The 16414-nt window shown below is 42.8% G+C and overlaps 1 protein-coding gene across 8 annotated transcripts in view; it reads left to right on the top strand.

Annotated features, from left to right (window-relative positions):
* Positions 1-16414, top strand: part of LOC108026773 (venom metalloproteinase 3) — a 47173-nt gene that overhangs the window by 20992 nt on the left and 9767 nt on the right. For all 8 annotated transcript variants that reach the window (XR_006367609.2, XM_017097927.3, XM_044091648.2 and 5 more), the window contains exons 5-7: positions 9882-10011; positions 10541-10803; positions 11503-11607. Coding sequence is in view for 7 of the 8 variants with exons in the window: in XM_017097927.3 (XP_016953416.1) it covers positions 9882-10011; positions 10541-10803; positions 11503-11607 (498 nt within the window). In the remaining variant the exon portion in view is untranslated. The remainder of the gene's footprint in view (positions 1-9881; positions 10012-10540; positions 10804-11502; positions 11608-16414) is intronic.

The raw sequence follows: 16414 nt of genomic DNA, 5'->3' as shown, positions 1-16414 counted from the left end.
ATTTCAATTAGCACAAACCATTAATGCTTGTTCTGGCCGTTGTTCTGTTACCGTTTCTGATTCTGATTCCGATTCTACAGCTCTTTTTTTGTTATGACAGACGGCCATTGTTGTGGTCAGTTTTGGAGTTGGACATGCCGGCCATGTTAACTGCTGCCTGTCGCACATTTCAATTTGTGTCTGTGTGTCGGCGGGCCGGGCATTACAATTAAACGCCCGTTGATCGGATATTCAGAACGACGGCGGATAATTTGCGGATTTAGACAATTTCTGCTGATTAAGCATTAATTTATCGCCACGAAATCGGCAGCTGTAAATGTAAATGGCCAACGTGAAAAGCTGTATACAAAATCAGGGTCGACTAATTGATACCTGGCAGGTGCTTAAAATTTGGATGATTTCTGCAAGTAATTCAAGAACTTGAGACAATTCGTATAATTATCTTGGTGTTCTAAACACCTACTTGTTTTTTTTAAAGATATCCTTTGTTAGTTCCTAGCTACGAACCGTCCTATATACCCTTTCAATTATTCGTACAATTTTATTGTCGTCGAGCACCTTGGACCAATTTGACAGGAGTGAAAATTGTGATGGCGCATGGGCGATAATTCCAAGATATATTGCATTAGGCCATTAATGTTCATGTTGCTAGAATAAATGCAATCGTTTAGGAGCGCAGATATGCTTAAATAGCTAAAGGCCTTGGCAAATGTTCTGTTTAACCTCCAGCCGCAACAATAAAAAGAATATTCTTAGCCGCTGGATTTAGTTCACCTCAGAAAATACAGCAAAATTGCAATTATTGAGGCATTTCCTCACCGCCAACTATCAAGGTTGCCTTAATTCTCTGTATTATGTGGCATTTCAGTTTATTCTTTAATTTAATATCCAATTTTGATACAGCTTTTGCTATTTAACCGGCATCTAAAGGCTCGGATGACGTTTAATTTAAAGACAATTGGCCATTAACATTACCCGAGCGGAAATGGCACTCAATACACAGGAACAAGTTTGGCATGGAGGAAGTTGCCTTAATTACCGGCCATTGTGAGTGAGATATTTTCTCTATCATGGCGGTGGAAATTGGAATTGAGAGCACGCTGGTCTTATGGGAAAAAGAACCCACCGAAAGAAACCTTTTGAGCTTGGCCTGCATGGAGAATTGCACAATCAAATGTCACAATTCAAGCAAATTAATAATCAGCAAGCCAAACGGACAAACAAATAAGCGGCGGAATCAGAAAATGGCCACAGATATTGGCAGACAATAAGGTCAATAAACAACCATCATAGACAAAAGTCATGGGGCCCCTCCGCTGCGTTCGGGGTCTTTATTTTTGGCAATCTTTGAGCTCCGCTGACGTCTGCTTGGATTTAATTTGTTAAACAAAAAGTTGGATAGGAAAAAATGTTTTTTGATAATAATTACAGACTAAAGCCAATAAAAGGTCAAACAGCAATGTCTGGCCCGGTCCGACTTGACCGACTTGTTATGGCCAAGTGCGCCGCTGCAGCGAGCGACAAACAGAAAAATTCATAAATAATATGTAGAAAATACTCGGCACACATGTGAGCATGAAAAATGTTTGCTGGCTGACATTTCGAGGCGCAAAGCCGGCGAAAAGTTTCGCAATTGGCCAAAAATCACTGAGACGCAGCTGTGCCGACCACATCCAATGAGGCTTCCGGCTTCGGTTTTGACCTTAAACGGACGGGCTCTCAAACATCTCGCCATCAAGATGCCGCAGCCAACTTGTAATTAACAAGAAGTCGAAGATGGCTGGGTTACGCAAGACTTCTGGCCCGGTTGCTTGGATCACCATTCAAACAATGCCGACAAATTGAGAGGCTGGCACCTCCTCCTCCATCGCCGCATTTATAGCCATTTAATTAGGCCCACCGCAAGACTTTTCGACCATAAAAATGTACGTCTCACTCGAAATAAGTGTTGCCTATGACAAAATACGAAACAAATATTTAAACTATTTTGCTACAGTGATCTAAAACCCGATTGTCGTTAAAGACTTTTAAAACACAGCTATATCAAAGAACACATCCATAAACATACATTCAAATTATTGGCCATAATGGCTTCAACAAATGTAATCCCAGAAAAACTACCACTTAGACTGACCCATAAAATTGTTTACTTAGTTCCAAGTTGGCTTTTACCAATCCACAGTACGAAAGACTTAAGACACGAACTGCTTTTGGCCCATTGCAAAACATTTTCAAAGGAAATTTCGAGCCCACGTTGTTTTTTGTCGGCGATTTAATTTAATTACAGCTTACTTAAGAGCGGACTTACACGCACTATCCGATCAGATATTCCAACTTTTGTTGTTTTTACAATGGCATGGCAGCACAAAAAGTTGATCGTGGTCCAATGGATTTTTTAAAATAAACTTCATTAGTGAGCTTGGAATTTAAAGGTTCTTCGCGAGCATCGACCAAAACAATTCCCACCATCAGCTTGTCGATGCTATATTATGCATCCCATAGCCAAGGGTATTCATCATCAGAGTCAGTGTGGGAAACAAAAGCGAAGATCGAATTTGATTTAATATGTACATGTCGAGGTTGAAGGTCGTCTCGAAAGCCCTTAGCCGACCTGGACCCGAACACCGCATGTGCCACCCACTGCCAGCCGCAGTAATGTGTCCAATTTTGACCCAATCAGTGTTGACATTGACTCATAATTCCACACGCAGACGCACTTACAAGCGAAGTTTAATTTCACGGACAATTACTCTCGGTGTTTTAGGTTTGTTTCTTTGCCTTGCGAATAGTTCCAAAAATTGATGACATCCATTTCGGAGATGGCTAATTGTTTGAGCCAATTACACCAGCCCCCTTCTGAAAATTTATCAAAACGAAACGAGCTCAAGGAAACCCAGACAAGCTAAACAAATTGTAATATTAACGTGGCGTTTTTGTCTTACCCTTCTTAGCCTTTAGTGTTTACAGTCATTTGTTTATGCACTTGAATAAATAAAGTTTTTTACCGGGCGGTTTTCGGTAACCAAGCTTGATTAATGCTAATTGCGGCCAACGTCAGTCAAATCCAAAAAGCCGATGCGTGCGGCCCCTGATGAATTGGATGCAGGTGATGTATGCAAGCATCTGGTGCCTGGGTCTCGACTGCTAATTACCCGCTGCTCTGAAAAGTTTGGCCCTGAATCCGAAGACAAATCCACGAAAGCCATGAAATGCATTTCAGCCACCTTTCATAACGAGAGAGCGGCTTACGTAAGGGCAATTATGCAGCACTCGTGATTTGCATCTCTCTATTAATGACGTTTTAAAAACCTTTGGGTAAGGTGCACAGACAGGTAAAAGTATCTTCCGTTCGTGGAAAATAAATGTAGGTTATTAGAGGGGACTTGTGTGTAAGTTTATGTGGCATCAGAGGAACAATATTTATACATTGCATACATATTCATATATATATATAAAATTGTAAAAAAGAAAACTGAGCTATTAGAATATTAAAAAAATGGCAAGTTTGTTTTCTAAGTCTCTTGATTCCAAAGTCTTGAATTTAAGACTAAACCTCTAGGCAATGCTTTTAAGCAAAGTTTTACCCTCGTAACATTAAGTATTTGTGAAGTAAATCATCGTTAGGTGCCATACGATTGCTAAATATCAATAATATTTAGACATAATCTTTTATTTTGGCTTGTAACCCCCATTGAACTTTATCAGTCGCGCCTAAGCCACACTCCCCATTAATGCGATTTGCCCTTTTTTCAAGCTGACATTTGACAGCACTGGAAATATCAATATGTGCACTGCCATTTGAGCAAACAGAATGCTGTAAACGGCTAAACAACAATGGAAACAACCTGCAGAATTATTAGGTAGCCGGGGCGACATTTGGACACGGCTCTCAGCGTTTTGGCCAACTCTATTAGACGGCAATCGCAGCGTCATCATTAAGCAACATTCATGTCCAAAGTGCCAAACGAGTTTTTATTCGTCTCGAGAGAGCTTCTTCTTCGCTCAAGCGAAGTCTTCTCACCTTCCCAACTAATTGCTAGCCTTGATATTTACAAAGAGTTCACTGAATACTTGTGCACACATGCATATTCGATAGTTGCTCTTCTTGGCTGGGAATTCTGTATCTAAATACTTGGCTGACCGCTGATTTGATTTGCATTTGCGGCAGCAGCAGCATCATCAAGTGTTAAGATTGCACAATTTATGGGCCAAAGTCGGCAGAGTTGGCTTGACATTCAGGCGGGAGAATTGCAATTTATGCGCCGGCGACATTTACAAATGTTATACAATTTGATGGCTATATTCGCTTCGGCTTTCGGCTGATTAAAGCCGAAACTTTCGGACCACTTGAGCCGGCTCTGGTCATTGTGCAATGAGTTTTGGCCGCAGCGAAATTGATGCAAAATAGTTTTGCAAATTGGTATGGATACCCCACCCTGCACAGACACCATTTAGTATATTTATAAATAAATGGGTTTGTGCGGACGACACAACCCCCAACTGACGAGTTTGTTGCCTAAGTTTTTCGAGTTTTGATTATGGTTACTCGATAGCCGCAAGGAACTCCGAAAGGAAAACTAGAGTGAAACTAAATCGAGTCGACATAACAACGAGCGTGGTGCCAATATTCATAAGTGCCAGACAACTTTGGCTAACAGCTCATATGCAGATCTGTAGATCTGGAAACTGTGCCGGGAGCGAGGGATGGCAGCGTGACACGATGCGAAATAATGCTTGTTTTAAATATTTTTAAACTAGTAGTAATGCAACTAAGTTACTAAATATCGTTTAGGCCGGCAACTCCCTTCTATCCATCACGATCTCCGCTCCATGCGCAACGCGCATGCCCCGAATACAAAGGCTTAAATACCGCCAAGTCAACCGTTTTTCAATTATACCCTGCTGCTCGTATTATTTAATCAAAATGCACATTTTTCCCCGTTTTTCTTTTTGGGCTGTGGCCGCAATTTCCTCGTGAAAAATGGTTTTTAATTGGTGCAACGCGGTGTGGCAAGCCGCCAGATGATAACAACATTTCTGGCGGGTGCCGTTCCAGGACTTAGCCGCATATTGCATTTTAATAAACGGCCATATCGGTTACGTCAAGGCATACACAAACATATCGGCGATCACAGTAGAGTATTTTTGGGAGGGGGCGAATGGGAACTGGGCACGAGTCTGATATTTTCACGCTTAAGATAGGTAAATTTGGTGGTTGCCCGCTGATGGGGATTCAATTTGGGGCTTGGGTGTCTGCCAGGGGATCCAATTTCAATTAAGCGGATTAATCGGCGGCGATTGAAAGGCGACAGCCATTAATCAACACAAAGAAATTGAGTCATGGTTTTAGGAAAACTGTACATTAATAGAGGCAAATAAAGCCAAAAGTCCCCATTCATCAGAACCAATGAGATCGATGGAAACATTGATTCTATGGAATCTTAAGCCTCACTTAGTTCTCTAAGTTGTAAAATCCAGATAAGATTGATTCTTTGCTATCCGAGTGGTGGTCACACACCCATTCGATCAACCTTGAGAGGCCTTCACTTCTGAGACACTTCTAAGTGCAAGGATAACCTGCGATCTGTCACTCAAACCCGATTGTGATGTTGATGTCGACTCCACTTGACTTTGACATGCGACTCGAACTTCATTAGGCCTGGTTTATACGCCTGCCTGGCTACCTACCCACTTGGCCATACTCCGAACTATCTGTGCGGAGTTATTGGAGCGGCAACTTGAAAGATCTTAACCCCAGTTCGCATTGAACTTGCTGCCGCTGCCGCTGCTGCTGCTGCACCAACGCACCAAACATCGCAACAAATTATACCAAAAAAGTTGGCGAGAAACCGAAAAAGACACGGCTAAGTGCGTTCTGGTGGCAGATACATTTTCTGAGCAAATTAATTTTGATTGCTTGTGACTGGAGAGGGGCGAGAACCAGAGAACTGTAGAACCCGAGAACCGAGCCGCCGTGTGGGCCAAGTTCTTTAGCCAGTGGCCACTGACCATGGGCGGTGGCCACTGCTGCTCGGCTGATTTTCATTCTTTTATAAATATTCATTGACCAGCCGCAGCCACAGATACAGATGCAGATACAGTATCTATGGGGCTGAGTGGGCTGCCAGAAGGTGGGTTCGGAATATTTTTAACGAGCTGCTTTATGTAAACAAACTGTTAACACGGCAGGTATCTCTCAGCCTTAGTATCTGAGTGTTGGTATCCGTTCTTGTTCTTAGTGTCGATTCTCGATTGTCGGTGTCGTAGTTTACGACTACATGCACTAGCATTGAACAGCGATCTTAAGAGCCGATTAGATTTAACCTTGACCAAGATGATAGCCGAAAAGCAAAGAAAAAAACACTGCAGAGGGACCCACCTTAACGCATTTCCATTGATGCCGCATCGAAAGAGCATAATTTGAGTTTTGAAATCAAGGTTTTCAGAGCGACTGTTTAGCACTTTAAACGTGAGATTTTCATACAAACGACGCCCAAATACGTAAATAATTTTGTTTTCATTTGCATTTGAATTAGTTTTCTGGGGGATCTGGGCGTAGACAACTTCTTTTCCAATTAACATCCATTTTCATCCGGCTGCCTTGGGCAGTAACACCAGTAACTACGAGTTCGGCAAACAGCAACCGTCATGACCATAATGATGATCGCCGCTCCAACTCCTGCGAACGTTCGTGTCATGAATTTGCACAAATTATGCTAATTTCCCGAAATTACAAACCGCAAAGTGATTTCTGTATTGCTTTATTTGCTGCTGCTGTGTTTCGGTGTCTGCCAATTTTAGGTATTTGCACATTCGAATGGTTTGATGCTCTGGGCTGGGGCCAGCCGAAATGAAACAGCAAATACGAGAAGGTGTTAATTTTGATTGTAAGTAAATTTTTGGTTCAGTGAACCCTCTTTCAGTGTGTGGCGTGTCACATTATGCAACCGCGGCTTGCTGATTATCTGCAATCGTTGTGGAGAAATACTTTAAAATGATTTACATTTAATTGAATAAAGGAAGGAGCAAACGAAAATATCATCACAAATCAATCAAGCTCTTTGTCAGTGGACGCTGATCGCAATCGCTGGGCGTTTCTGCAGGTGCCAATCAGACTTGTCTATCTGTGTTTTCTGACAGATACGCGCACTTGCTCGAAATGTGTGAAAGGCCGCCAGATACCCGTAAACCCATAAACGTAATTCGAAATCGGCTCTGTGCTCCTGCAGATATAACAATCGTGTTGTGGGTGATTACATAAACAAGACAACCCGAAGTCGGACAACTTTATTTTGGACCAGCTGAAAGCAGATACTCGTGGCCAGTGTATTTTTGGCGTGTAAGCTGCGTGATTTGAAAGCAATTTGCTGTTTTCCCCCTCGGATCCCCATGCTTTTATCCCCCTGCTCTATCTGATACCGAACAACGTGTAATTGGCCTGACAGCACTTGCCGAAAGTCGAGAAATTATAAGGTCCATGATTATCGCAAGATAGTTGGATCTTATTTAGGCCAACAATGTATGGGAATATTTCTGTAGCAAGAACATAAATAAGCTCTTAAGATACGTACAGCTAAATGTTACAGCTGAAAGTTACTGGCTCTAGTAATATTTTATCCAATTTATTAGGAAGTAAATATTGTGGTGCTATAAAAATGAAATTCGGATCGGTTGGTACCTAGATAATAAATGGTATCACATTTTCCATTTTCTCCGTAATTAAATGCATCCATTTAAATGGATCCCTTTCATTGAAAGTTTATTCGGACCAATATATTTTAAATTCACTTCCTTTCCCATTTCGACAGATTAACCATTCCCGATTTCGATTTCCCGACAAGTAAAAGCTTTTTATTTCGCCTACAATTAAGAGGCAATTACTCGGCCAACTTTCAACACTTAAAGCAAGGCATATAAATCGTATTTGGGTAATTTATTAATTGGTGTTTCGCATAAATTGCGTTCAAGGCAAGGCGTTGGGAAATTACAGCCTATCGCAGTTGGGCAGTTACATAACACATGTACCAGAACTCTAACAGCGAGACAAACTTAAGGCGAATAAACAAACGTTAAGTAAGTCTGAAATCAGCACAGCACACGCCCAAACCGCCTTGACTATGTTTTTTGCTGGCATTTCGGTGGAAATGCGGAAAACGCAACCGAAGTGGAACACGAAAATTTTGTTACTGCCACATGCCGAGAAAAATGGCAGGGAGTAGCGCAAATTAAAAGATCTGCCAAGTGGCCAAATCAACTAAATTCGCAAATAAATTTATTTTAATAGTATAGGTGGGGGCACAAGCAGAATTAATGATTGACTCGGTGAAAAGGCTAGAAATCGGAGGAAACCAATGAAGCTGTTTGCCCAGCTTGTTGACACCTTCTCCGCTGTCAACCGACTTTCAATGTGAATGCCAGACGATTATCGCGCACATTTATCACACGCACTGTGTGCCAAAAGCCATTTAAGTGTCGCTAACTCAAATATTGATCATAATTCAAGTGCCCAGCGATGCTGCAACGGGCGAAGAGAGAGGCTGCTGCGGCCTTTTCCAATCGCACTCGATTTGCATTTACATTTACACAAAAATTAAGGCAGTTATGGTTTAACTTGTTAAATATCATTTGGAAATGATTCATGTGGTATTTTTCACAAGAGAAGAATAATAAGAAAATATCCTTTTTATTATTCTGTTCTACAAGAAGTTGAAAACATTTTCAAAAATGAACTTCACAATGGATATTATTTAAAGACTCAAAGAACAGACACTTTCTCTCAGTGCATCGACAGTTTGGCCCATGTCATCTGTGGCAATTTGTTGCTTGGCTTCGCCTGCAATTTGTTTATGGCACATGTCGTTGTTGCTTTTGCTGACATTTAACTGAAGTCGCGTGTGCGAGGACATTGAACTCTGGCGCTTTGTGTTTGCTTGGGTTTTTGGCATTTTCAATAAGTGCTCAAATATATTGGGAGCAAAATCAAGTTCGCTGCCTAAGTCATTTGTTTGCCTGATTTGTAACGTTTTGGCTGCCATTTGCATTCATGGGAACTTCAGTTGGGCAGTCAACTCGACCGAATTCCCATAGATTCCAGTTGGCTGAAGCATTAGGTGCACGTATCTGCGACTGAGTCAGCCTAAGAACAATTACAGTTCCATTTCCTCAATATATTTGTGTCAAACATGATCTCAGCTGGTGGCCATTTGTCGCAGTAGCTCTGGTGTCCAACCGGCTTTACTCACTGTTAATATTTTAATTATAGCATTATGGCCCAGACTTAATTAGCCCTGATCACGCCTAGAGCCAAGTGGGTGTTCGTTCGATGATCGATAAACAAAAAGCCAATTAAAGCAGAAACGGAGTCGTAAGCAAATTGAATTGAAAGCATTTGGGTGTCTTAAAGTTCAGCCAGCGATTTAGCAGCTAACCTTTCCCAAGGTTACGGCTGCTGGCTCTGTTTTAGTCCAATAATTATTGCAATTACAGAGGCGATAAAAACGAGCCGCGAGACCGAGAATAGTGTGGAAACATTGCTTATCTGGATCGCAGATTATTTGCATAAAATGTTCAACTATGCAAATTGCAGCTAATTTTTATGACTTGGCCAGCGTCAATCAAACGCAACTCATATTCATACGGCAGCCCATGCCGTCGAGTGCGGGCCAAGAATGTCGAGTTACAAAAGTTCAATAAATTATTTAAATGGTCTGCCCGAAATGGAGTTCGCCGGTGTCAGTGGTTTGACAAATGTCGGTGGAAATGTAATGCTATTATGCCTGCTTCTATGGAAATGCATACCCCGCCACCAGTGCACAAGAATGATATATGTTTCGCCGATTAATTAGCCCAACTCACCCATGTTAACCCATTTCTATTTGCAGGAGGGCAGCATCGGCCATGATCTGGTGATCAAGCCCCTGCCGCACGAGCTGAGTCCCAATCCCGAGGAGTCCCACCACATCATCTACAAACGGGAGGCGTCCGCTGCAGAAGACCAGCTGAGTGACTTTGGTGAGCTACACTTTGATACACCTCATTAACCCACGCCCCTGAGAAGCAGGCTACGTTCTTAATGGGCGCATTGACCCATAGAAAGCCATAGAAAACCCCGGCCTAAGCCGTGGCCCATAAATCTCGGGCTGGAGATCGACGTGATGCCGATAGCATTTCCTGCTCAACAAAAGACCAGCGAGAAATAAGAAGCATATGCACGAAAGCTGAAGAGTTCAATGTAACAATTCGCCCTTCGCCGAATGCATTTACCTCTGCTGTTGTGGTGGCGCCAAAATTCCAGCGATAATCGCTATAAAATTATTTATTTTACGCCTGGTATTTCTCACCCGCAAAATACTCATACCCATTTTTCCACTTGGCCACTTCGGCTTGGCCGAAATGTCCCCAAAAATTATACCCAATACAGTTAAATGCGCGGCTACCTGACTTCGGCCAGCTTCTTACATCATAATAAAGACATTCCACCACCCGATTTTTGCTTAATTTTTTTTTAATTCTCCATTTCCGGTTATCGCACACAATACAGCCTTCATGGAACCTGATGATCTGCTGGCCAGCGAGAAGCTCGAGAGGTTGCAGCGCCGCCAGCGTCGCAGTCGACGCAGTGCGCCCAGCAGCCCCGACTTCGAGGATCTGAACGATGAGGACGAGGGCGCCCTGGAGTCAGAGCCCCAAGTGGCCGAGTCCCGGACTCGATCCCGCCGCCAGGCCCCGTACATCATCTATCCCGAGGTCTTGGTTATCGTCGACTATGATGGCTATCGGCTGCATGGCGGCGATAATTTGCAGGTACGTGTGCGTGACAGGGCCCGAGCAAAAACAATCCGAAATTCGAAAAATGGGGGAAAAAAGAAATTAAAAGCCGCTGGCTTGAATGAAGTTGTTTCGGCAATTGCAGACAGCTGGAACCGAGATGGGGATTGTCTCTGCGTGTGTGCGGGTTTTCGAGCGCGATACTAGACCGTCGATACGATACGATAGCCAACCCAACCCGGAGGGGATTTCAAAGTCTGAGGATTTTGTAAAAGTTGTTTTTTGTTGGTCTCTCGCTGGCTACATGTGTAGATATTATGCGAGCCGAGACATGTGTTCGGCTCTTGATAGATAGGTCTGGCTGTGAATGAGACTCGAATCCCCAAAGGCGATTAAATTGGGGGGATTTATTAAAGCAATATATTTCAGTTGGCCAGTAGCTGCAACTCAAGCCGTTAAATCCTTGTTGACTGTTCTACAATTTCACTCTCAACTTCTTGATCAGCACTCTGGCTTGGTTCTGTAGCCAAAACACATGATTTAATTGTTATGCACATCACTCTCGCTCAAGATTTATTTGTCTGCCTGATCTGGGTGCGCTGTGGCTGAAAGAATACCTATAATTCCCAGAGATGCGGTTCAGATGAAAGCCTTGTAGAGACGGATGTACCTGACAAAGACAAACGTGCATTGTGCCCAAACCTGAGCTAACATAACTTATTTCTCATCACCCAGGTTAAGCGATACTTCATCTCGTTCTGGAACGGAGTCGATCTGCGCTACCGCCTGCTGAAGGGTCCCAGAATACGTATCAGCATTGCCGGCATTATCATTTCGAGGGTGAGTAAATGGAAAATCAGATAAAAAATTGCTCCTTAGTGATGACTACGTATAGCTAAGTATGAATTTGGTTTAGAATTATAATTTTAGTGAGAATTTACGTATTCCTTTACTTGAATACCTAGCGAATATAATCGGAGTTCTTTGTTTTATACATATTCCCCGCTTTTTTATGTGGATACCCAAATCAGCCCTCTTTGACAACCGCTGCAGCCAGATCATTACACAATCGCTGCAATTCGACTTTCATTTGGCTAATTGAGTAATCCATTTGGAAGCTAAACTTTAACCCCTGGCCAAAATGGGTCTTACCAATCGGGCAGCTCTCCTTCGAGCCCAAGTAGCCGCGAGCTAGCCCAGCCAACTCGACTCTACTCCAAATGAACTGTCACGACTGGGAATCTGGCAGGGAAAAACTGGCAGCAAAACATGCAACGCATGCGCTTCGATTCGTTAGAAAAAATGTGAACAATCAATTTGGTTATTTGCTCGGCCATAGCACACAAAAAGCTGGGCCAACAAATTTTAACAAGTTTTTTACTCGTGCCTGCTTGGTGAAACTGGCTAAATGTTTTTCTGGAAATTAGCAACAGAAATACTTTATGGGCACGCGAACCAAGCTGGCCAAAAAGTCGGCTTAACCTTCAGGCACATCCAAAATTTACTGAAATTGTTTTTTTAACGATTAACACTATAAATTGGGTTAAATTCGCTGTAAAGTTGCTAGAAGATTAATAGTACTATCAGAAAAGCTTGTGATTCTAGGCAAAAAATTGTAGAAACCGCAAAAAAATAATTATATATAATATAGAAAGCTTTTGGCCGAAGCAAAATATCTTAGAACCCCTTATGGAAGTACGGGTTATGGCCATAAAAATATGGCTTTCGTTTCCCCTTACAGCGACTCCAGCTGTCGTGAGCGATCTCTTCGATGGCTGTTAACATCTTTCACTTATCAACATTCAACTAATTTGATTGCATAAGCGAAAACCATAAAACACTTTGACAACATTATAGCATCGTGGCTTCGTTTTGTCTCAATATTGCCGGCCGAAGAGACTTTTGGCTAGACTTTCTCACACAAATCAGTTTGGCGTCGGTGCAGGAAGCCATTTGTCGCTTGGCCAAGAGAGAGGGGAGGGCGGAGAGAGCGCAGTGGGCCAAGAAAGTGGAAAATTGGCACACGGAGTGCAGTTGGGAAAAGAGTGGTTCACCTGCAGCGGCGATGGTGGCGGTGGCAGTTGCAGTTGCATCAAGCTGGCTGCCCACACGACAACTCCGCATCGGGGAGACAACGATGTCGACGGGTTACCCTAAGTACGTCAATTGGCTTTGGCTTTGGTCTTGGTTTGGTCTACCAGCAGAGGTAAAAAGCACAAAAATAAAAAATTATTTTCAGACCGCATAAATAATGCAACAGTGCCTGCTGCAACTGCGTGTTGGCCGTGGTTACATAATCTAATGGGCCACGCTAACTGCAGTCGGCAGTCGCAGTTGACTCAGATCAGATTTTTTCGGCTGGCGTATTTTATTTTCCCCTTTTTGCCCAATTTCACACACACACTCCTAAGACTTCCTCTTCTATGCCCACACACAGACCCGCTCATGCACCGCAAAATGCGTATCTGGTGGATACACAGGTACATTATGCATCTTAGCATCCGTCGCTAAACATTTTTTCATTTTTGCGACACTAATTAATGTTGCTCCGGGCCAACTGAGAAATGGAAGTCGGGTAATTACTCAGAATCTGAATTGGGCAACAAATTATTGGATACACATATCCGATAAGTCGACGCAATGGAGAAACAAGAAACCCGAACGAATTTTTTGCATTTTTGCGTCACTTTATCGGAAGAGATTGGTCTGATAAGTTGTTTGGTCAACAGAAGCTCGTGCCGATCACTTTACATATTAAACCATAAAATATGAGTGCAGTTTTTTGTATTCCTTTAGAGAAGCCAAACGACTTGACCCCAAAAGCCAAGCGCTTTTTTCATAAAACAAAAAAAAGCGAATGCACGAAATCCCAAGTCACATAAATTAATCACCCATTGACAAATAACTAAGAGAATTACTTAGGAGTTGAGATCTACGAGAGTTGTTCAATTAATTGATTCTAGCGCGGAGTCGAAAATAAATAAATAAGCCGCAACAAAATGACAACAAAACGCTGCACCATTAATAAGCCATAAACTGCGTAATTCAACTGGGCTCGATTGAGGTCCGAAGGCGTTAAAAACTGCAAGTCGAGCCTGGTTAAAAGCACTATTTTTTACTCCGCAGAGGCAGAACAATGAGCTCTGATCGAGTGCCAACCCAGTTACTTTAAAAGCTTGGCCAAATTAAAAATTCTAGTGGCCTGCGCTCAGACTACATTTTGCCAGGGGAATATTAAATGGCTTTTTTAGTATGAATGGGTAGGAGAGGGTGTACCTGCTGGGGGGCGGTTAGCCATTGAAAACGATTTGACTAGAGTTATTAAAAGGGATTAGAGTGGTGACGGTTATATTTAGGCCAATAAAATCAAACAAACATTACCAAGTGGCCTAAGTCCCTCTGCGAAACATAATACTAAGTAACATGCCGTCGAGCTCTGGCATATTTCTCCATGTTCGCCACTCGATACGCACCTATTAATTGCGCATACGCAACGTGGCCGCAGTTGGCCGCATTGAAATATGTGTGTGGCGCAAGCGCAGCGCCAGTGCGTTCGACACTTGTAGCTGAAACAGAGGGGAGGCGAAGGCAAAGGGGCCAGTTGTTTAACTTCTAACGGAAAGTTGCCCGCAATTAATTAAAATGTTAATTAAATGTCACAGATAAAAGTTCAAGTCAAGTCGGTAGCCGACTTAAGCTACCCCCACGCCAATTCCGATCCAAGCCGGGCTGATCTGATATATAGTGTTGGCTTTATAAATCTGTATCTATGGCTTGTTATGATCACCTGCACAGTGCTATCAGCCCCAGGAATTCCCCGCACTTGATTAATCGATCCGCTTGGGTGGAGCCAAGAAAAAGAGCCGGGCTTCCTTCGTTTCGCCGCCCAGAATTCTGGTAATCGAGCCCGGCTATCCCAATTTCAGCGCCAATCGACATTCTCCACTCGCTCTTATCTCGTCGACTCTATCTAAAGTGCCACAGAAATGCCAAATAATGCACGAGCGACACACCCAAAAACCTTACTGCCTTTCCACTCGGCTCTCATATTTGCAAGTTGTCATAACAAATTCCTCGGCTAACGAAGCTGGGCCGCAAAAGTTCGGGATAGGGCGGCCAGGTGTTGCCCCCAGGGCACATTTCTCGAACTCCCAGGCCCATATCCATACCCATATGAGCCAGTGGTATATAGAGTGCCGGTAGCCAAAAATGCAAGTGCCAGACAAACATAAATTGCAATAATGCAAATGGAAACGTGAAGCGAAGCTCGGACGGAGCGACAAGCAAACAAATAAACAAACAAATATATGTTTGCCAGAGGCTGCTGGAAAAGCCGGAAAAGTCGCCGGGAGTTGGGGTGCACTTCAACACTCTAACGGGAAACAGCTTTTATGAAAAATCATTTAGCTGGTTATGGCTTATATTCCACTGACATATTTACTGGAAAACCTGTGCTTCACCGATATCTTTTTAGATACATTGTTGTATTGTTTCGCAACCACACGTCAAAATAAGTGGTATTTCACAAAATAAAGCCACTTAAACATTAACCAAAGGAATTAGCCAAGGCGATACATCATCGCCATTATGGGTAGATGGTGGTGGAAATCATTTGTATGCTGCGCAATTTAAATTGAGGGAGTTTTAAAAAATGTTGATAGAAGTGTATTGCTATGAGCTTATTTATAGAGAACCCAAAAAACACAACCCAAAAATAAAAGAGAATTATACTTTAAGGAAGATCAATAGAAGAGCTAATAATAATACATTTTTTTAAAATCTAAAAAGGGAATCTATGGAAAATTCTAATTACTCATATTTATAAATTCATTTTAATAAATACTAAACAAATGTTACATAAATTAAAAACAAAATAGGATTTTGGCTAAAATTATATAGTTCCAACTTATTTTAACAAAGAAGCCTTACCCTCGGTTGGCTATTCCACATGAGAGGGTATTTAAAAGGAAAAGTATCCCTCATATCTTGACCTAAAAGCCTGTCGGCTCCGTGGGTGGTGTCCCGATCCGCCGCCTGTCGCCCAAGTGGACTTATCCGCTGTGTGGGCGCCGAAAGTCAAAGCGTATGTCATTGGAGGGGGCGGAAGGGTGGTCGGTGGCTTTTGCTTTCGGCTGGGTGTGTGTGTCCGAGTGGGTGTGAGCCGCCTTGGCTGTCCACCACCCTGCTGACTGTTGGATAGCTTAGCGAGCCTTGCGAAATGCTAGAAATTGCAGGCAATTGCATTGACAGTTTTTTTCGGCCGCAAGATTTATTTGCCCGGCCCAGGGAAAGGAGCTGGAAAACCCGAGCGCTGGTTGTGGCTGGAAAATTAAATTAAAATATAGCATTTTGCTTTTAATTACGCACAAAAGGCTATTGCAAAACTGTCGCGGGGCCTTAGTTTATTTTTAATTTTCGGGGGAAAGGCAAACCGGTCCCGGTTTTAGTGGCTTGGTTACGTTTGAGGTCCTACTGACAGTTTCTTTGATAATTTTTCGCTCCTTCAGTCCGATTATTTGACAAATGTTTGACTTTTTTGGCTCCATTCGCTGGGGTAACCACTTGAATTGTGCAATCCGTAATCAAAGATGTGCCAGGTCATCCATGGTCCAGTGGTTTCGGGAGATTGTGCCTGGGAGACACTGCG

The sequence above is a fragment of the Drosophila biarmipes genome, chromosome 2R (assembly GCF_025231255.1).
Source record: "Drosophila biarmipes strain raj3 chromosome 2R, RU_DBia_V1.1, whole genome shotgun sequence".
Lineage (NCBI taxonomy): Eukaryota > Metazoa > Arthropoda > Insecta > Diptera > Drosophilidae > Drosophila > Drosophila biarmipes.
Note: the sequence above shows the minus strand (reverse complement) of the source record. Positions and strands in the feature narration are given on the sequence as shown.